General features: G+C 40.5%; 2 protein-coding genes across 10 annotated transcripts; one reads left to right on the top strand and one right to left on the bottom strand.

The window, feature by feature from the left end:
• On the bottom strand, positions 1–8,932 carry bcas1 (brain enriched myelin associated protein 1). Of its 9 annotated transcripts, none has more exons than XM_079358901.1 (10): positions 8,614–8,932; positions 7,643–7,702; positions 7,094–7,129; positions 6,659–6,865; positions 6,458–6,535; positions 5,501–5,563; positions 3,391–3,513; positions 3,231–3,311; positions 2,176–2,388; positions 1–1,048 (listed from the first exon to the last, which is right to left on the bottom strand). In XM_079358901.1, the coding sequence occupies exons 1-10, from the start codon at positions 8,632–8,634 to the stop codon at positions 971–973; spliced, it is 960 nt and encodes a 319-aa protein (XP_079215027.1). In that variant the 5' UTR covers positions 8,635–8,932; the 3' UTR covers positions 1–970. The 9 variants fall into 9 exon arrangements, with proteins under 9 accessions (XP_079215027.1, XP_079215034.1, XP_079215031.1 ...); XM_079358908.1 differs by lacking the exon at positions 8,614–8,932 and adding an exon at positions 7,861–7,987; XM_079358905.1 differs by lacking the exon at positions 3,231–3,311.
• An 8,804-nt stretch (positions 8,933–17,736) lies between these two features.
• pfdn4 (prefoldin subunit 4) lies at positions 17,737–20,606 on the top strand. Its single transcript, XM_079358911.1, has 4 exons — positions 17,737–17,825; positions 18,828–18,935; positions 19,577–19,717; positions 20,215–20,606. Exons 1-4 carry the CDS (start codon positions 17,799–17,801, stop codon positions 20,344–20,346), a joined length of 408 nt encoding a protein of 135 aa, XP_079215037.1. The 5' UTR covers positions 17,737–17,798; the 3' UTR covers positions 20,347–20,606.
• The last annotated feature ends 384 nt before the right edge of the window (positions 20,607–20,990 follow it).

Genomic DNA, 20,990 nt, shown 5'->3' with positions numbered 1-20,990 from the left:
AATGTTGAACATATTTATTGTCTTCAAGAGAGCCGATGTTATGCATACATACATACATACTTATAGGCAAACAAAAGCACGATATTAATTGCACATACGCCGAAACAGAAATGACTTACGCCGTTAAACACTTCCATGAAATGACACGACCCAAAGTGCTGCGACCAAATTAAAAGCTACTCGACTGTGATTTATGAGAACTGCAAAACCTACCACAAGGACACATCTGCACATAGACACCATTCTGCCACCTCAGACGCATACATGTTATTGTGAACACTTACAATCAGGTCCCCACAGAGCAGTAAAGATTGTGATTTTCCCACATGGCCCAATACATGGCATGTTATGTGCTTTAGTTTAACATGTTGATAAAGTTAAAAAAAACAAAACAGTAAGTGCAGTTTGTTATAGAAATGAGCTCATCTTATTTAGATGTTATATACATTAAAGTACTTCTTATCATTATATATTATCCTTTGTATTGACACAACTGTGTGATATTTCTGGATCTTTCTGTCAAAATAAAACCTTTATAGCATTTAAATGTTTTTGACGTATTAATCTGTTTAAAGCAAAGCATGGCTCTGTCCATTACGAACTCCCAGTTTACAGAATGTCAGGTGGTGGGAACAGAGATAAGTCACATTAAATGTCTCTTAAAAAAAAAAAAAAAAAAGGTATCACACTCACATCGCTATATTTGTCAAGACATCTATATAACAAAAAATATATATTCATCTCAACGACCTTGCCCCTTTTTTTTTCCACCAGTTACACCTCCTGCTCTTTCTCACACTTGCTTTAATCCTTCCAGACACGTCGCTCTTTAAATTAGGACTTCTTAAATGTAGCAAAAAAAGAAAAAGAAAATGTAGTTAGAGATAGGAGATAAGAGAGAGTGGTAAAGACTGAGAAAGAGAAGGAGAGAGGGAGTCTGTACAGGGAGACTTTAGTGTTGCTTTTGGTTTCATTTGGCCTTCTCAGCTGCTGCAGCGACGGCTGGCTCCGTCTGGACCCCGGCATCTGTAGAGCCTCGCTTCTGACCCTTAAACACCAAAGCAACAGGTTTAAGTTAACGTTAAACCACTTTTTTTAAAAATCTGAACTTATATACAAAGCAATAGATTCTCATTTGCATTTTTAATGCCATAGTTCTACTCTTCATTTAGCGGATGCTTCAATCCAAATCAACAAACATGAGAGAGTAATGGTGCATTCACGTGGCGTCAGACACATCGGAAGTGTCCATGTTGTAAAGCGCACATGAACACCAGCTCAAGTCGGAGCAACAACTCGGAAACTCGGCAAAGAATTAGGTCCCCAACTTCTCGACTTGACGTCAGAATTGTGAATGTTTATCGACATCAACAAAAACATCAACAGCTGTTCTTGAGAGCACTGATCGGCGCCAAAACCCTCCTAAATATCGGCATCTTCATCATCAGTATCATTAAACGTGCATAGCTCATCTGATGCAAGTCGACTTGATAAAACTCGTAACTTGCTGCCTCGTTGCTTTTCTACTTTGTGCCCTTTTTTCTTTAAAATACGTTGCTTGCAACCGTAGTTATTTCAAACCAGAGTGACATTTACTCTCATTACTGTAATAAAGTCGTTTTTTTTAGTCTACTTGTAATTTGGTTTGTGCTACCACATGACGTTCAGCATCACATAGCAACAGAAAGACTCCACATATTACATCCAAAATGTTCTTTTTAAGTTTATGTTTAATTCAACCACCTGGTTAAAAATTCTCCTTGTTGTTTCTGCACTGCACACGAGAAAAGATCATATTTCACGTTCAGCTACTCCCCCTCAGGTGTGAAAGGTAACCACTCAGTTCTTTGAATAAACCTTAAATTAACTACTCTTTCCTTCAACTTGAGTACTTTTCAAAACCAGGAACTTTACTCTCACTTAAGTCCATTTAAATCACAGTAACTGCACTTTTACTCGAGTGCAATATTCTTGTATTCTTTCCACATCTGCTCAAAACCAGCCTGAGCAGAACAACACCCTGTTTGTGTCTTGAGGAGCACTGCACTGTAATGGAAAAGAGCCCACACCTTAAGTTACTTAATGAGTTGCTGCCGCCATCTAGTGGAGACATCCTGAATAGACATGACATCATCAGGTTGGCACTGTGAGGGGGTAAAATAACACTCTCCTTACCAGATGTTTAAAGAACTTGTGGATGGAGTTCCTCTTCTCCAGCTTCGTGGGCACATTGGCGGCATCGTCTCCAGCCGGAGAGTCTCCTGAAGCTGCTTTGTTTTCTACGACCGCCTCTGAAGACTTGGCCGCTGCTTTGGGTTCCTCCTTGGCTTTAGCTGTCTGAGGCGCTTCTGCTGCTGCAGCGGGGGCAGGGGCCGCCTTCTTCTCAGCCTGGAAGTGTTGTGAATGAAAAACTGAATTATTCCTGTTCCTGGAGAAGCAGTGGCTCAATTGTCTGGCCCACACCTTTTTCCTCTCTACGCGGACATGAATCCATACATTTATTTTACTCGGTTTTCCAATGATGGCACGTAATCTCTGGTTACCTCAAGAACTCACTATACCTGGTAATAACACTGCTTTTCATTTGATAATGACTTAACTTAAGTTGCTTTCCTGAGATCTCAACTTACTTTCATTCACTTGGGATAACAGAGAAAGTTTTCCCATTATAACATTTATCTTATTATCTTGAGATAACAAAGCTTGTTTTTTGAAGATTACACAACGATTTTCTGGCGATCTAGAAAACAAAATAACTGGCCGATCACTGTGATGGCTAAAACCCGACACACTAATGATGAGGTCAGTTTAGACTAATGTTTGTTTGTTTGTTTGTTCCTGCTTTTGCAACTCTGGAGATACAAAATGGTCGAGTCGAGATCTCGAGAACAGAACCAGAAAATAACTTGTCATCACAGAAAACGGAGTAAATGAAATGTTTGGATTCATGTCCACTTAGGGCTTCCGTACCTCTCCGCTCATTAAGTGCAGATGGACTTTGTGATGTCATCAGATTTTAAAACTTGAAAACACATGAAGATGTACCAACCAGGAAGTTAGGATCAAGTGTGACAGCAACATTATGAGGGACAACTGTGGAAGCACTCGTGTAAATACTTCAGCCGACAACGTGGTTTTAGAGCAGGTTGGAAACCAGATGTATTAAATGAAATAACACTGGTTAAATAAGCAGCTGAGATGATCTCAAGTCATAATCTTTCTATATTTACCACTCCAGTTGTTCTCCTGAGGAACCGAACTCCACTTGTGGAGGCTGCCTGGACTTTTGTGGTCATGTTGTCTAACAGTACCTCAAATTCACATTAATCTGTTACTCTCTGTTCATGCTCAGAATCTTAGACATTGTAGAGACCAGTAAATTGCGCTTACTTTAGGCTTGAAGAGAGAAAGAAAAGCTGATTTTGTGGCTGGTTTCTTCTCTTCCTGAACAGGCGGTGGCAGCTCCGGTTTTGCAGCAGCCTCCAGAGTGCCGGCTTTGGAGGGATCCACCTTCTTTTATCAAAAGAGCAGAGAAGAAGAAAAAAGTACATCATGATCTCTTCAGGAGTTAAAGGCATGGAGCTGACAGAGTCGGGGAATGGAGCTGCCACCTGAGAAGTGAAGATGAGGTAAGATGTGGAAGAAAAAGAAAACCCAGGATCAGAGCAGGAAAAGAGGCCGACAAACCCGATAAGAAGGAGTCCCTTTAAGAGTCAAGATACCCACGCTGTCATGCACAAAAGTCAAACATGTCATCGTCCTTAAATGAGTATTTCGACACTTTGGGAAATTTACTAATTTGTCTACTTCCAAAAGACAAAACAGCAGATTTAATTTCAAACCTTAAAAATGAAACAGGAGACTTTAAGCTACGCTTAGCTCAAAGAATGGAAACAGGGAAAGTAGCTAGCCTGACCCTTTCTTTGGGTAACATCACTGTCTAATGTGTTCTGTTTCTTGTTTGTATTCTTAATTTGAAAGCCAAATGGAAAAGTTCAACCTAAAAGCTCTGGTTTTATGGGTTAAAGCGTGTTACTTCGCAAGATTTTGAAGCGCTAGCAAGCAGTATTGTTAGGGAGCTAACTTTCAACCTGTTTCCAGTTTGAGTGCTAAGTTTCGTTAGCCTGGTGCAAACTGTCGCCTCGTACTTACAGGCAGATCAAGTAAGTTCACTGTATTTCCCAAAATGTGGAAGTCCTTTAATTTACCTCGGTTTCTACCTCTGCTTGTGGTACCTTCACATCTTCAACAATATGCAGGGAAGAAAATAATTTGCTTGCCACATCGTTTCAAGTTCTCGAGAAAGGTAGTAAATCATGAGCTAACTCGTCTGTCATGATGGAACCAATAAATAAATAAATGTGGGTGTTTTTGTTTTTTCTCAAACAGCAAGTGCCGAATTGCATGTGTGCAGTCTGGAATGAATGAGAGATTATATCTGTTCGACATTATATTTGGTTCATCTTGTACAACATCATGTCAGAGGGGCCTGTAGAGAGAAGAAAATGAAGAATTAATTTTCCCCAGCAATACCTGCTGATTTACCTGCTGACTCTCCTCTACAGTCGGCTCTGCCGCCTCCTCTGCTGTCTCAGGAGGTTCAACAATATTTTCACTCTGAGCAGATGCAAATTAATCAGACATCAGAACATATTGGTTTTATAAAACACAGGATCAACGGATTATTCCGGCTCCCTGAAAAGACAAAAACCCCAGGATTGAGAGCTTTCCTTTGATTTACCTGGACTTCTACAACGGGCTCAGGCACCTCCACTGGTGTCTCCTGCAGAGCAAAACTACTTAGTTATGTATATTAAAATGGCCTCTTGGAAATGCTGTAATTCAGAGTAATCATTGAAGAAAAATCAAAGCAACGATTTCAACCCCACTTTAAAAGACGTCCATATCAAACACTCTGCAGATTGAGCAGATTAATTATGATCTGAAACACAGGATCAGAGGATTATCCCGCTCCCTAAAAAAAGGATAAAACCCCTTGATTAAGGAATCTCCTTTGAGTTACCTGAACTTCTACCTCTTGCTCTGGCTCCTCCACTGGTAACTCCTGTGGATCAAAACTACTTTTTTACTCTAAAGAGATGCAAATTAGATAGATAGATGGATAGATAGATACTTTATTGATCTCGAGGGAAATTCAAGGCATCCAGTAGCAGTATACAGACAGGCAGGACACAAGACAATAGTTACAATACACACCCGCTGTCCCCCCTCCCTCTGTGTACAATAATCCCCCAAACAAGATTTAGCAGCCCCTATGTGACAAAGAGTAAATATAATTACAGGTTAAACCTGTGCAGTTAGCATTAGCATTAGACTTAAAACTTATATAGCATAATGAGTTTTTTAAGATGCTGTAATTCAATGCAAATGATTGTGTGTATTCATCTGTAATGTATACAGCTGTTATCACTGCAACATCATTGCATAATCGTCCCCTGAAAACAGCCGAGGAGCTCCAGCGTTTTGTTTTCTAGTTTACCTTGACTTCTACCTCTGGTTGTGCATCTACCTCTACTGTTGGCTCTGGTGGTTTCTTGTTTGTCTGCAGGACAGTGAAGGAATTATTCATGTTAGTAAAAGCCCAAAAGACGGATAGAAGTGTCCTTTAGAAAGAAAAGTTGTGATTATGCAATTCGCAGCGTGTTAGAATGGAAATGAGAACCGGAAATGACGATTTGGGAAGGTCAATACCATTCTCTGTTTATGGGCTTAACACCAGGGGGTCGATTAGCTTATTTTAGCATAGCATAAAAACTGGAAGCGGAAGGAAACGGCTTGCCAGATTTAATCCAAACTTCACAGATACACAGAGGCACCGCTTAATACACAATAGGCCAGTTGGGAAACCCCCAACAAACCTCAGAAATGACTCAAAATGTTCTTTCAAGTACAGTAGGAAAGCTCCTTAAGGGCCCCTCATCTCTCGGAGGGCCCCTAAGTACCGCTTTTTTTATTGCTGGTAAAACCTATGTTTATTGATTAAAGTCACTGAAGAAAAATGTAGGTTTTTAAAGTTTTTTTAAAGTATATTTTGAAAATAATACCATCATTAACCAGAATAACAAAAAATAACGTCACATACTTTTAGCTGGTGTCAGATTATTTACGACATAAAGTGATGCATGCTGATTGGATTGGAGGGGTCACTGTTAATGTTTTGACTCGAGCCACAACAGAATCTAGAAGTGCCGCTGCAGATTTACGATATAACCTGCAGAGCTTAACATTTAGAAATCATCTATTGAAACAATTTGTCAGTGATGAACGGCCAAAGATATCGTTTGGTCAAAGTCCCTCTAATAAACATGATTTCACAACCTTTTACATAAAAATACTGCGAATTGTTCAGTTTCTGCCACTTCCAGACAAAGTGCTCTTGTGCAGTTAGTAACGGGATGAGCGACGGTCAGTTTTAGAATATGGTATTCTACCGTACCCCTGCTGCAGGCTTGGCCGAGGCCTTGGCTCCACTTGAAGCACCCTTGCCTTTTGATTCCTTGAAACCTAGCAGTGCCTCAAATTCACATACAGCATGTTTCACACTACTTTATGAAAACATACACAGTGATACATGCACTTAAAAGTTTATATGAATAATCAGCTTTCTCTGCTTGGCTGGGTTTTTAATTTTTTTTACCTTTGAACGGAAGAAATTGCTCAGTGTTGATTTTCCTTTTGCAGGCTCAGGTTCTTTTGCAGCAGCTTTCGGTTCCACTTTCGGTGAGGATTTCACAGGTTTGGCAGCTGGTTCTGCTTTAATTTCCATTTTTGGTGGCTCTGGAGGAGGTGGTGGTGGGATGGACATTCCTTTGGATGCTGCAGGCGGTTCAGACACTTGTGCAACCTATTCAGGAGAGAGCGGCTATTAAAACAATGAGTTGCCATGGGCTACACCCAGACTAACAATTAAAGGTCAGATCATTTTCAGACATCAATGAAGTATTACCAGTGGAGTTAGTATGCAAAATGCAAAACTGGCAAATGAAGCAACATTTCTTAGAAGAAGACAACAGTGTCCAGTAAAGTTTTACTTTTACGGCAAGATCTGTTAGTTTATAGGCAATTTGCTCACAGTAGTGGTTGCAGCTGGTTGGCTCTCCTTTGGGGGCTAATAAGCAACAGAAAAAAATCGCAGTTATGGAAACGAAGCAAAAGAAATATCTGCATAGTGTGATATGGCAATACAATCCCCCCACCGCTCTCCTGGCAACGAACACATCGTCACATGCCTGAGGTAAATTTGTCAATCGGCAACTTTATTCATAATTCAAGAATCTGTTTGTGCCATCCTTAATGGTGATTTACTCAGGCCAGTTCTGCAGCTTGCATGCCTTACAATAGCTTGTGTGCATTGCCTATAAATGCTAAGGAAAATCTACCTCTTGTTTCAAATGAAATGGATTCAAGCAGAAACAGGATTGAACAGAAATGGATGCAAGCAATCAACAAAAAGCTGTGTGCATTTCAAAAACATGCAATATTCAATGTATCAGTAATCAACCCTGAGCTTTAATACATTTACATAAACACGCTTATCAACCAAAATAAGAGACAACAATATCAAAGCCATGGTGGTAAACTCATGCAAAGTGTTAGATAAAGCTTTATTAAATTTAAATACCTGATCCTTTGCAGCAGCAGGAGCAGCTGTTTCCTTTTTGGTGGTTTTAGTGGGAGCCACCTGTGCAACAAGAGAAGAAAAATTAACCATCTTCAAAGAAATAAGAAGAAACAGCTTCATCAAATGTGGCTCATTATTTTATTCTAAATGATGAAGCTGCAGTGTGAAATAATTCAGCAAATGGAGATGTAACCGGGACAGAAAAAATAATGATTTACATAAAACAGAAGCCTTTCATAAATTCAGACATAGGCCTTTATGATACACTGACTGAGGCTCACAGAGTGCACACTGAGGTCCCTGACAGAGCACATACAGTACATGCGCTGTCATTGTGACAGCCATTGTGCTCCGGAGATGGCGTAGGCCTGCCCTCGCTCTATCTTCACAAATCTCAACTTCCAACAGCACAGGCCTCCCTTGTGAGCTCACACTATGCGCTGAACAATAGGCCGCCACATTCCCGCATGTTCAAAGACTTGATTAGCATGGGGCTAGGGCAATGGTAACTCTTTAAAACGGCATGAGTCCAAAAGACAGTCCGATGAAGAGGAAATACAATAGCTGCTTGTTGTGCGTCTTCCATCAGGCTCTGTCATCATGGCAGATTTGAGTTATGGATACCTTTACAACCCAAAAACTCGCTTTTTTGGCACCAATCTCAACATAGAATAAGACAAATCACACACAAACACACAAAAATAACTTTAACACATGCTGTCTACATGTATCAACACTTCATGTATATTAGCGTACATCTTTGCTTTAATTAAAAGGAATTGTATGTTTTTCTTATTTTGATTGTTTTGGTATTTGTTTGTCCAGATTCAAGTTGAAGATTTGTGCATTTGTTTGTACATCTTTGATTGTGGATAATCTTTAATTAATTATCCCAAAAGCAGCCTAATTTTACAAGAGCAGCAATTAACAATATAAAGTGCATATAAACAAAACTTGAAATAGTCACTTACTAGTGTTTTGAAGAAGTTCATAACTGAGTTCTCTTCTGGGGTGCTCTCCTCTTGCTTGTCCTCAGGTTCACTGTTCTCTGTCTCTGGTTCAGGAGCTTTTTCTTCCTCTGCACTCGGGTCTGGAGTCACACTTTCTGGCTCTGGAGATGACTCTGGTTCTGGTGTGGATTCTGGTTCTGGCCCTACGTTAGCTGTCTCCTATACACCATCACAAAGAGTTAGCCTTTCAGAATTATGTTAGAGCAGCGGCGCTGATATGCAAGCAGTGAGTGTCTTAATCGCAGCATTGAGATGGGAGCACAATTCCAACCATGCCTCTGCCTACTCACGGCAGTGTCAACAATCAGCCTTTTATTAATGCGTCTGTCCCACCCCTCACTCATTGATATTCAACAATGTGTGAGAGTTATGTGAGGAGAATCAAATACCTTGCTGTGTCCTGAGGATGAAAAATGTGTTTAATGTTTTTTAATAAAATAATTGACAAACAATGACTTCAAGGTCTTTTGAAATTTACCAATTTGCTTAAATTTTCCTTCATGGCTTGATACAAATGTAATATATCTTTTAAAGTAAAGAGTACTGCTACTTCTTCTACTACTACTACCACTATTGTCTATCTTTTCTGGAAGCGTGGTATTATTTTTTTATGACGGAAGCCAAATATTAGGAAAAACAGTCAAAATACTATTTTAAAAAAGTCATTATTTTTGGCTTTTGTTTGCATTATGTGTTATTTTTTCATTGGGTTATAAGAAGAGCAGCAGGCTGCCTGCACTAAAAGAGGTTCTATTCAGTCCATTGTTACCTTTACTAAAGTGTAACTCCATAAGATGTCTGTTATTTTAGCACGGCTGCTCTACTGAGTTTAACCCTTCAAAATAGCATTAATCACAACGTTTTTCTCTTCATATTAAGACTTTTATATCAAAATATTACAACTTTGTTCTCACAATAACTTTATTTTTGTAATATCATAACCTTACTCTTGAAGTATTATGACTTTAATGTGGCCTTGATACTCAGCCGCAGTTTTCATTTTATACTGATAAAACATTTGTACAAATTGAGGCCTGTAAGCTTCTGTTTTCACTTTAGATTTTATTGGAAAACATTTCAATACTTTGACATGTAAACTTTGAGACCATGATAAATACAAACAAAGGAAGGTATCATTATCCAAAAAATACAAAACACATTACAATCCAGTTACATGAGCACATTATATTGATAAAAAAGGGTGATATTTTAAAGAGGTAGACTGTTTCTAAGACAAAAACAATGCTAAAAAAAAAAAGCATTTATATAGCATTTCACCATTGACTCCCTTCAGTTCTCTTTGGTCTCTTGCTCTGCCGTAAGGTTAAATTGTGCTGCAACACATTCTCTAATGATATCTTCAATAATGGTCTCAACAGCAGCATCAGCACGCTCTCATCTAAAGTGGCTGCTTGAGAATCTTCAGGGTTCAAGGCTTCAGATATTTTGTGGTTTTCCATGATCTCCTCTGCTTTCTGATTTCACTCAGGGTGGCTTAAAGGGTTTAAAACAATGAATGGGACAAAATCATCCTCACCAAGTACCTCTTGGAGAGAAACTCAAGACTCTTAAACGGGATCCATCAATGGCACCTCTGCTTGTTGTACCTTTATTTGTTTTGTAATGTCAACCTTTTTCTTGAATAACTAGGACTATTGAGTCTTGATTATTAATTAATCTGTAATTGGTGACTGAAGGCTCTGGAGAAAAGACAGGAACTCCATTTGGTCAATGCATTCAAGACTAACCAAAAGTGGATCAGTTGTTTCTTTGCAGACTTCTTCTGTGGTGGTATCTTCTGTTGAAAAATAAGGCTCTTTATTGGAATCCATCAGAGGCATACGGTCTTGATCCTCTGTAGGCTCCCATAGTATGTTCTCAGTTACGTAAATCTTCTCTGAATTAGCTTCAATGTCTGATTCTAGCACGTTTTCCACCTCTACCAGAAGTACTTCAGTCTTTGATTGGTCATCATTAAGGCCTGGACTATCCACTTCTGACTCCTCGGAAATGTCAGGGTTTGAATCTGTTTCAAAATATTTTACTTTAACAACGGAGGGAGTAGCGTCTTTTTTATCAGCACCTTCTAAAAACACTCCGATTGGGGGGATGCTCTCTTCTCCCGACTCCCTCCTGGACTGCACCCAAAGCTTTGACTCCATTTCTGGCAAACTGGCTTGATTGACTACAGGTTCCTCAGCTATGTTCTCGGTAAATTCAACAACGGGTTCCACTGTGGTCTTTGGTTGTTCCTTAGGAAGGTATGCACTGTCCTCCACAGGATCTTTGAGTATGACTGGACGAACATCAGTCGGCACGGAACGCTCTATGGTAGCCACAAGTGGATTGCCACAATCACTTTTCTTGACCTCTGTCTGTATGGCGGTTTCCAGGTCTTCCTTCTTCTCGTTCATGGTTTCCAGGACCTCCTCTTTCTTCTTGTTTATGGTTTCCAGGACCTCCTCTTTGTTGTCGTTCATGGTTTGCAGGACCTCCCCCTTTTTCTCGTTCATGGTTTCCAGGACCTCCTTCTTCTGTTCCATGGTTTCCAGGACCTCCTCCTTCTTCTCGTTCATGGTTTCCAGGACCTCCTTCTTCTGTTCCATGGTTTCCAGGACCTCCTCCTTCTTCTCGTTCATGGTTTCCAGGACCTCCTCTTTCTTCTCATTCACGGTTTCCAGGACCTCCTCCTTCTTCTCCTTCATGGTTTCCAGGACCTCCTTCTTCTGTTCCATGGTTTCCAGGACCTCCTCCTTCCTCTCGTCCATTGTTTCCAGGATCTCCTCTGTCTTGGTGGCATTTTCTAGGATTTCAGAAATAACTGGAGTCACATCTGGAGCAGGTAAAGAGTCTTCACTGTCCTCCACAGGATCTTTGAGTATGACTGGACGAACATCAGTCGGCACAGTACGCTCTATGGTAGCCACAAGTGGACGGGCTGTTTCTTGGACATCTTTCAACTTAACTTGCACTGGGCTGACAATGTCTTCCAAGAGTCCCTCTTGGACTGAAACGCAAGTCTCAGACTCTTTCCAGGCATCCATCTGATGAGCATCTACTTGCTCAGGTTCCTTAAAAATGTTTTCTTCAGGCTGTAATCCTTCTCTGGCATCAAACTGTGGCTTATCAGCAGGCTCCTCAACAATGTCTTCTGTAAGTTCAAGCCTCTCTAGCATAGCTTCAACACCTGAATTGGTCGTGTCCGCTAACACCCCAACAGCTGGATCTTCTTGACATGGGTTCAGAGTCTCTTCTTCTGGGATTGGTTCAAGTCTTTCTTTGCTTTTAGTTTGCAGAGTGGTGTGTTCTTCCACAGTTTGTGGCATTGCTTCAACTCCAAATGATAAAGCATCTGTAGCTTCTTCAATTATCTCCTCAATAATTGTCTCTCTTTGCCCATCTGGAGTGGCAATGTTCGATTTTTCTTTTCCAGAAAGAGGCACAAAAGTTGCAATAATCACCTCTTCTTGCAGGACTATACTATAATCCACTGCACACACCTCGTGTGGGATGACAATATTTGCATAATCTAGAGTGAGGGCATCAATCGCAGCATGTGGTATCAAGTCATCTTGGTCTTCAACAATGACAAAGCTGGGCTCTGCTTCTGCAAGAGGTTCTTGTCCTACTTCCACAAACCTATCTTGTCTAACATCAATACTTATCTCTGTAGTAATTAGTTCTATATAGGACTCAGGGTTGCTTTCATCATCAGGAGAGTTTAAAACATCTTCAGGTAATTCCTCAATGGTAATGAGTCCATTAAAAGGTGAGAATATGATACTGTTTACTTCGGGGCGACAATCATGCATCTTTGAAGGCTCATCTGCAGTCACAGGGACGAGTCCCTCTTGTTCACTTGCGCCTGTTACATCTTCGAGAGTTACAACATCATCAGCAACAGCAAACCCTCCACAGGCAAAATCCGCTTTTACTAGAATTCCTGTCATGAGAGGGATTGCAGGGGCAGGATTTGGTTCTTCAACAGCAACCCCGAGAATGGATTCCATCACCAAAATGCCTTGCTCTTCTTCCATCAGTACTGCATCAGTCGATGTGTCTTCAGATGTTTTACCATTGTCTCCATGCACACTTGGCTCTGGTGTGTTAACAGCAGCAATGTAAGTGGATTCAGAACCAGAAACCTCAACACATTCTGTCGCGACAGTGTGAAGGCTGGACGAGATCTCCAGTGGAGCGGTTTCCTCATTGTTTTCTTCTACAGCTATTCCACCTTCTGTCATGGATTCAGTCACTTCAACCCGCTCCGCTCTGAAGACAACATTCACGTACACGCTATCCTTCATGATGACCATTTCTTCAATGATGATATCAGAAATCACAGGCTCCGCATTTTCCGTTTGTTCAACAGCTTCCTCACTGATGAAGACAAAGGACTCACTCAGGAAATCTTCTTCACTCACTGCCGTCTCTCCTGGGCCACAGTAGTTGGTTGTATCCTCATTGCCGGTTTGCGTTGATTGATGTGCTTCAGTTTTGCTCTCTGTTTGGGTTGCTATGTCAGCCTTTAGATGTAGATATTCAAGTTCTTCTCTGAGCTCAGCGACAGTCATGGTAGCTTCTTGTTTACTTGGGCCGGACTCCTTTTTCATGAAAATCAACATTTATGTTAAGATAAAATACATTTGTTTTGTCACCGGGACACATAAGACAACCATGTGCTTTATCACACACATTAAACCCTTAATTATAAATAAATTATGGCATAATACTTATAGCTTGGGGTGTTGTTTTATTGGACTAAATAGATAGATAATAGATTGTGCACCAGTTATGTAAAGGGGTTGGCACAGATTTGATACCAATTTTAGAGAATGGAGAAAAATATAAATGGACTGAGCTTTGTTTTTCTGTCAATAATTTCCTTGTGAAAACCCGAATAAACAATGCAATAGGTCTTTAATAAGTGCTAACAGATTTCCATACCATTCGTTGTTGGGAAACAATGGACCTCTAGGGCATTGATGAATAAGTTTTATAAGGCTATATCAGAGCCTGGTGAAAGTAGAACAATAAAAAGGACATTTTTTCTATATTTGTATTTTCATTTGATTTGTTGACTATAAGAAACGTATAGAGTTGAACACAAAAAACATTAAACGTGCACCTACCGGCTCTGGATCAGTGGCAGGAGGAGTTTCCTCTGGAGCTTTTTGATCTGTTTCATCTTCGGTTGGCGTGACGATTTCTTGAACAGATTCAACTTCGACGGGAATTGGCTGAGGAGCCGGAGGTTCTGCCTTCTTTTTGAACATTTTGCCAAACAGATTGAGTTTTTGTTTACTTTTCTTCACCTCTGTCTGTATGGTGGTTTCCAGGTCTTCCTTCTTCTCGTTCATGGTTTCCAGGACCTCCTCCTTCTTCTCGTTCATGGTTTCCAGGACCTCCTCTTTCTTCTTGTTAATGGTTTCCAGGACCTCCTCTTTCTTCTCGTTCATGGTTTCCAGGACCTCCTCTTTGTTGTCGTTCATGGTTTTCAGGACCTCCCCCTTTTTCTCGTTCATGGTTTCCAGGACCTCGTCCTTTTTCTCATTCATGGTTTCCAGGACCTCCTTCTTCTGTTCCATGGTTTCCAGGACCTCCTCCTTCTTCTCGTTCATAGTTTCCAGGACCTCCTCTGTCTTCTCCTTCATGGTTTCCAGGACCTCCTTCTTCTGTTCCATGGTTTCCAGGACCTCCTCCTTCTTCTCGTCCATTGTTTCCAGGATCTCTTCTGTCTTGGTGGCAGTTTCCAGGATTTCAGAAATAACTGGAGTCACATCTGGAGCAGGTAACGAGTCTTCTTTGATTACTAGATAATCTGTTGTTTCTGTGGGGAGGTCTAAAGATGGAGGCCCGCCATTTTCCTGCAGAGTTGTCTCACCTTTAACTGACAAAAAGAAGAATCTGTTATGAAAACGTGAACAAATAAGATGACAGATGTACCAACTATTCAAAACTGTATGTCCTAAAACAGCTGCCGCCAAACCTAAATGCAACTTCAACCAAATAAAGGAAGATAATATTGTATTCCTAGTTGCTTGTTTTCGGATATTGGTCAATTACAAGCATGGACAGTTTATTCTCTATGTTGTCAAGATGTTACTGTTGGAACTACTGATTGTAATTTTCTTAATTATTTTTCTCAAGGAGTCAAACCAATAGATATCATTGTTGATTTGTGTGTTATTGTTTGCCTCAAACATTTACAGTAGGTCACGCACATGTACAAATGTATTTTTAACTCTAGCGTCAACATCCACACTTATACAAACTCAGCGGTAAGTGGGAATCTTAGGTGTCACCGGAGTTACAAAAAACACACAGTGACAGGTCAAACAGTTACTCCTTGTAAATTGTCTGTGACTACGCCTAGAGTTTACATTAGGAGACTCAAGGCATAGTCCAGCTGGGAGTCGCAGTGTTTACAGAGCATTATAAAAGTCCAAAATACTAATCCAACATGGAATGATCAGCTGATTTTGTATGTCAAAAACACAATCGTTTCCCATGAAGAAAGACAGGATATAGACAGATGAAGTCAAACATTGTCTCATCCCTAGATGCTCCAGGTTTAGAGATACTAACAATGTGTTTTAATTTCACTAGTGTTACACTTTGACATATTCAATGTACTTCTGTTACCTCGAATGCCAAGAAGAATTGTAAATATTCTCAAATATAACTCACCATCAACCTGCAAGCCATTCACTGATCCATTTCCATGCGTCTCTGATTTTGTCAAACTCTATGAAATATTATAAAAAAACAAATCTGTGTTAACTCCATAATACAAACAAAAACATTTGGCTAGTTTGAACAGAAAGACTTATTTTGAACAGAACTCATGTATACACTTCCATGTCTATTTTGTTTCAGAGGAAACAAAATGACATTAAGGCATCATTGTAATGACTGAATTGTAATTGTTGTAATTTTACCTTTGTTCGCTCTTTCCCCTTTGATTGCTCGTTTCCCATATTTTACCAGTCAACTCTTACCGACACAGAATTTTATTTCTGGTAAAACTAAAAGAAACAATAAAAGACAAATGTGTTATATTGCACTGATATTTTAAAGACATGGCAATGAACTTCCATTTAAATGTCTTACCTTGTTACACCTTTGCAAGCCGAGTAAAGTATATCCTCCTTGGGGAACAATATTGAACGTTTCTGTGACTGTGCCACAGTGATCGACTTGCAGCTCCTACCCAACTGTGTATACAAGGCTTCTGTAAACAGGCTATTTAATGTGTGCTTTAAAAAGGGTGGGACTCTTTAAAGTAATCATTTTGGATTTCCTCCAGTGAAAAGCCCGCCATCCGCCCTACAAGGTGTTGTCGTTCTTTTGTAAAATCACATGATGAGTTCATGCTAATCTCTGTGGGTGTCCTGTGAACATACCTCAACAAGATCAGGAATAGGTGACGCTCCAATCAATCACCCGGTGATGAGGCGGTGCACTGTAGTCTTGTTGACAAATGCAGCTGAGAAGTAACAGGATGTGCATAAAGGATACTGGCTTGGAATATTCTTTTACTATCAAAACATAAATAATTATGTGTTTGACTTACAACCCTGCAGTATCAGCCAGGTTAATGCCTTGGATTTGGGAAAAAATAATAAAAATGCGATGAATTGAGTCTTTGTTTTTATTTTACTTTATTTTTTACGATTCCCATTCAGGGTGCGCTGATTTTAAGAAATTAAGGGGGGAGTCACACTGGCCTTTGCCTTTAAAGTCCTCATGTATTTCTTTGTTTTTATTTTATTTAACAAAAAAAGCTTTTTTAAGCTGCAATGATCAAGAATCTGTTTTATCATCACAGTTAATCAAGACACACAAAGAGCTCTGTAATGAAATCATGTGTCTTTACCAACTCTCACAAAGGCCTGTCCATGCATCGACACTCACAGGCCGTTGGGGAATCAAAGACTTTAGTTCATCAATGCATTCCTCCTTTCTGTTATTTTTCTCCGCTCTTCCTTTTGTAAGGCTTCTTCTTTGAGGAAAAGATCTATGATCATGCTGCCAAAAGACCATTGAAACGAATTTTGTTTATTTCCACGACACACGTCAACATTTTTAAATGAAAATCAGCTGTTAAATACGGCATTGTTTTTCCAGCCAAAGTCGAACTGTGTTTAAAAGCTTCAGATGTGCACTATGCATTGAACATCTTATGACAAGGCTTGGTATGCACAAACACAATGTCCCGATTGTAGCCTATGGCCTGCACATTGAGGTGGGAGTTGGATTCCCATGTTTGAATTGTGCACTTCTGACTTCATTCCTTCAGGGCATGCAGCTGAGAGACCTCAAGCAAACTCTCCGTGAACCAACGCTGGACAGCCCACTGATATTCTGTATTCATGTCACAGCCCCTAACACAACTCGCACATCGACTATCTAATGTGATTTTAGCTACGTCCCATATGCAGTAACTGAGCACTTTGATGTGGTGTACTACATTACATCCATCACAACCTTCTGCAGCTGCAGTAGCTCAGATCAATATCACTCTCGCTACACACACGTAAATATTTGAACTTGGGTGCAGTACTGTTTGCTTTAGAAATATTTACAGAACAGCAGTTCCGGTTGATACAATAACTAGTTCTACATATTGTTGGCAAGTATGCACATTTATGTGTAAAAATGGATTATATTAATAGTAATAATTATACATATATTGAAAGACTTGGGCTAAATTACATAGATAAATTAGTGTTCAGATTTAAGTTCTGACCTTGTTTGACGCCAAATATCGTGACTTGCTTATTTCAACAGACAATGAGGTGCAACAAGGATATGCTATTAAAATTAAAAAGTCATAGAAGTCTGTCTTTTTCTGCTTTTATTCATCTCTCTTTTAATATGTAGGCTGCTGTATCAGGGATTATGACACACATTCCTCTCTCCTGTATATTTGTGGACCTTTGACGAAACCACGTTTTGTTTATACCTTCTTGTGAATGACGATTTTTAAACATCAATACAAATTTAATCACAAAAGAAATTCGCAACTGTGATGACACTTCTGAAAATGACCCGTTTTTGTTCTTTCAGTCTGAACGCTAGGGGGCGGTAGAGCCAGACTGTCGTGTTGAGTCTGCTGTCTTTGTGCAGTCCAAGAAGCCAACATGGCGGCCACCATCAAATCTCCCGTAGTAAGTGAAATAATTAAACAGCTTCTGTGTTGTGTTGGACGCCTTGTGTCGCTGGTTTTGATTGCAGCAGTGATTTAATAATATTATTAATGATTTATTGGAAGAACACGACTTTAATAACTTCTGTGTGACGTGTTGAACGTGTCGGACCCTCGTGCTGCTCAGTGACAGCAGCTAGCGTTAGCCTGTAGTGCTAACAGGATAACCAACGGAAGATTGAGTCTAAATAGATCTTCAATAATAACCAATAACACTAATAATACAGATAAAACCTGTTCAACTATTAATACAGATAAAAACATGTCTTGTTGTCTAACTTAATGGATATCATACTGAGGGTGTGTCTCTGTCTGTCTGTGTGTGTGTGTGTGTGTGTGTGTGTGTGTGTGTGTGTGTGTCTCTCTCTCTGTCTGTGGGTGTGTCTCTGTGTATGTCTGTCTCTGTGTCTCTCTCTCTGTGTGTGTGTGTGTGTGTGTGTCTGTCTGTCTCTGTCTCTGTGTCTCTCTCTCTGTATGTGTGTGTGTGTCTGTGTCTCTCTCTCTGTGTGTGTGTCTGTGTCTGTGTCTCTCTCTGTGTGTGTGTGTCTGTGTCTCTCTCTGTGTGTCTGTCTCTGTGTCTCTCTCTGTGTGTCTGTCTGTGTGTTTGTGTGTGTGTGTTTGTGTCTCTCTGCTGCGTTTTGTCTTCATTGTTTAAAATCAAAATCTCAGTCTGTTACAGTGATGTACTCTATATGTTACAGACTGAACATGACTGAATGAACAAAAAAAAAAGAACAAATGAACATACTATATAAAAGTCCGAGGTCTAATCTGGAATCAAAGTCTTAAAACTTTGAGTTATTTCTGAAGCTTGTTTAGTTCTAATCTTAATTCATTCATGAAAATACAGAAGGGTGCTTTGACTTTCACAAAGTGCTGGTTTTGAAGTCTTCATGTCTTGTTTGCTGTGTGTGTGTGCGTGTGTGTGTGCTGGTTTTTTAAAGTCTTGTGGTCTTGTCTGCAGGCGGTTGAAGACGTGAACGTCACTTTTGAAGACCAGCAGAAGATCAACAAGTTCGCCAGAAACACGAACCGGATGACGGAGCTGAAAAATGAAATCGAGGACAAGAAAGTAAGAAGCTGTGCAGACTCGTGTCCGTAAACAGGAAACACAAGCAAACAAACAGGAAGTTAAAGGTGCTCCCAATAAAGCAATCTAACATAGTAATCATGTTTTCTCTTTATACGGCACTTTTCAAAAACAGGGCTACAAAGAATATTACACGATAAATGATTTTTATTCTCCACAACAAACAGCGTGATGTTAGAGTTCGATTAAAATGAATTAACAATCTGGAAATGTAAATTTTCACCAAAGGTCTCTGTGGATAATATAACAAGGAGCAGAGTCTGGACCTGCTTGTTTTGTAAAGTTCATGATCTGAAGCTGTGTAAATCAAATCCCAGATTTAAGAATGATTTAGTTTTTTTGACTCTCCGGAGATCGGGACGAATGTGAAGTGTTCGTACTCGACACTGAGCTGAGGCGATGAGTGGACGCAGTCTGAATAAACATGTCCACTTTGGTGTTTGTTGTAAGGAGGCGTCGAGGTACACCTCCCTGGTCCACACCTCTTGGCTTACACGCCACAGTTCACCGCCAGCCTGCAGAAACGAGCAGAATGTCCCGTCGCCGCTGTTTGTTCAGATGAGTCATCAGCGCTGCTTCTCACCGTCTAAACGACTCCGTACTCTGCTGATGTCTCTCTGCAGAAATCTCTGCAGAACCTGCAGGACGCCAGCGATGACCTCATGATGTTTGACGACGACTCTCTATTGATCCCTTATCAAATCGGCGATGTCTTTATCAATCACACCCAGGAGGAAACGCAGGAGATGCTGGAGGCTGCAAAGGTAGGTTTCTTCATGTTTACACACGCTGTGAATCATCCATAAAAGACTCGTTAAACCAAAGTCAACAGAAGACACACAGAGGAAGAGCCGACCTCCTGATTAAAAGCCTTAAAAGTGAACATGTTAAAAAGGGAAGCAGCCGTTAGCATCACTCTCTCCAGATGCTAGTCGCCACACGGGGGCGTGTAAGAACCCTCCTGGTGCGCCTTTGGGGAGACTCGCCGCTCAGGCTGGTTGTCAGTACAGCGAGAGTGCAGACGGTTCAGATCAATGCTCGGCCTCTTTGTTCCTTTCTGCTGCTTCATCAAACAACGAAGCGTCTGATTGATGCGCCGCATCCGTTCAGTCCTGCTGGTTACGACTCGGTATCACTTTTCCTCCTTCGACCTTCAGACGCTTGTTTTAGTACGAACCGGCTCGTGGAAGTGTCGCATGTCGTTAGGTTGGGAATTTAAGGCGGTCAAATCAAATAACATGTTTTCATGTTCTGTAAACAGGAAGCTCTCCAGCTGGAGGTCAAGGGTCACGAGGAGCGCGTGTCGGCGATACAGGATTTGTTGGGGGATCTGAAGGTCCAGCTCTACGCCAAGTTTGGGAACAACATTAACCTGGAGGCCGATGAAAGCTGAGCTCTCAAACGGACATGGACAGCTGCCCCACTCTGGACTTTTCTCTCTTTTTTTTTTTTTTATTTGTGTGTGCAGCTCTTGTATCACTTCCACTGAGTGTTTGCAGAACGAAAAGGACTCGGCATGAAACGCTTAGATCTGTAGCTCTCGCCTTTTGTTTGCACAGCTGATCAGTCTCCAGTCGAGTGTTCACGTATTCACCTGGACGACGAAGGTAAATATTTGGTGTTTAAATAAATGCAAATCATTGCAAACATGAATCAGTTTGTTTAATGCTTCCTTCATACTGTCGCTCAAAGTTCAGGAAAACAAACAATGAATGAATAGTTTCAATCATCATCACACTTTAACAATAATATAATACAAGGTCGGTCAGATTGCTCCATATTTACAGAGAACATTCACTTTGTTCTCTTCCAGCTGTACGATGTCGAGGCGTTCCTCCTTTTCCTTTCATCCTAAAAGTAGTATCATCCATCACACTATTCATGGCGATATTACAAAGACATATAATATTCTGCATGGATGCTGCTGATACTCTAAAGTTGAAGCCTCATCATGACTGATGCGTTTGATTTCACCCGGCGTTGGAAAAAAATCCCCCGAAGAGACGGTCACATGAAACTTGTTGAAGGAACCGGAGC

Source organism: Symphodus melops (genome assembly GCF_947650265.1).
Source record: "Symphodus melops genome assembly, chromosome: 13".
Classification (NCBI taxonomy): Eukaryota; Metazoa; Chordata; class Actinopteri; order Labriformes; family Labridae; genus Symphodus; species Symphodus melops.
This window is presented reverse-complemented; position numbering and strand designations above follow the sequence as displayed.

What these genes read in the sequence shown, in the direction of transcription:
- bcas1 (XM_079358901.1), bottom strand. Translation starts at nt 8,634, where the DNA reads ATGAACTTCTTCAAAACACTA. An exon ending in TCAGGAGAACAACTGGAGTG is followed by an intron (nt 2,389 to 3,230) that starts GTAAATATAGAA and finishes CAACACTTCCAG; the next exon opens with GCTGAGAAGAAGGCGGCCCC. An exon ending in ACAAGTTCTTTAAACATCTG is followed by an intron (nt 1,049 to 2,175) that starts GTAAGGAGAGTG and finishes TTGGTGTTTAAG; the next exon opens with GGTCAGAAGCGAGGCTCTAC.
- pfdn4 (XM_079358911.1), top strand. Translation starts at nt 17,799, where the DNA reads ATGGCGGCCACCATCAAATCTCCCGTA. An exon ending in ATGAAATCGAGGACAAGAAA is followed by an intron (nt 18,936 to 19,576) that starts GTAAGAAGCTGT and finishes GTCTCTCTGCAG; the next exon opens with AAATCTCTGCAGAACCTGCA. An exon ending in AGATGCTGGAGGCTGCAAAG is followed by an intron (nt 19,718 to 20,214) that starts GTAGGTTTCTTC and finishes TTCTGTAAACAG; the next exon opens with GAAGCTCTCCAGCTGGAGGT.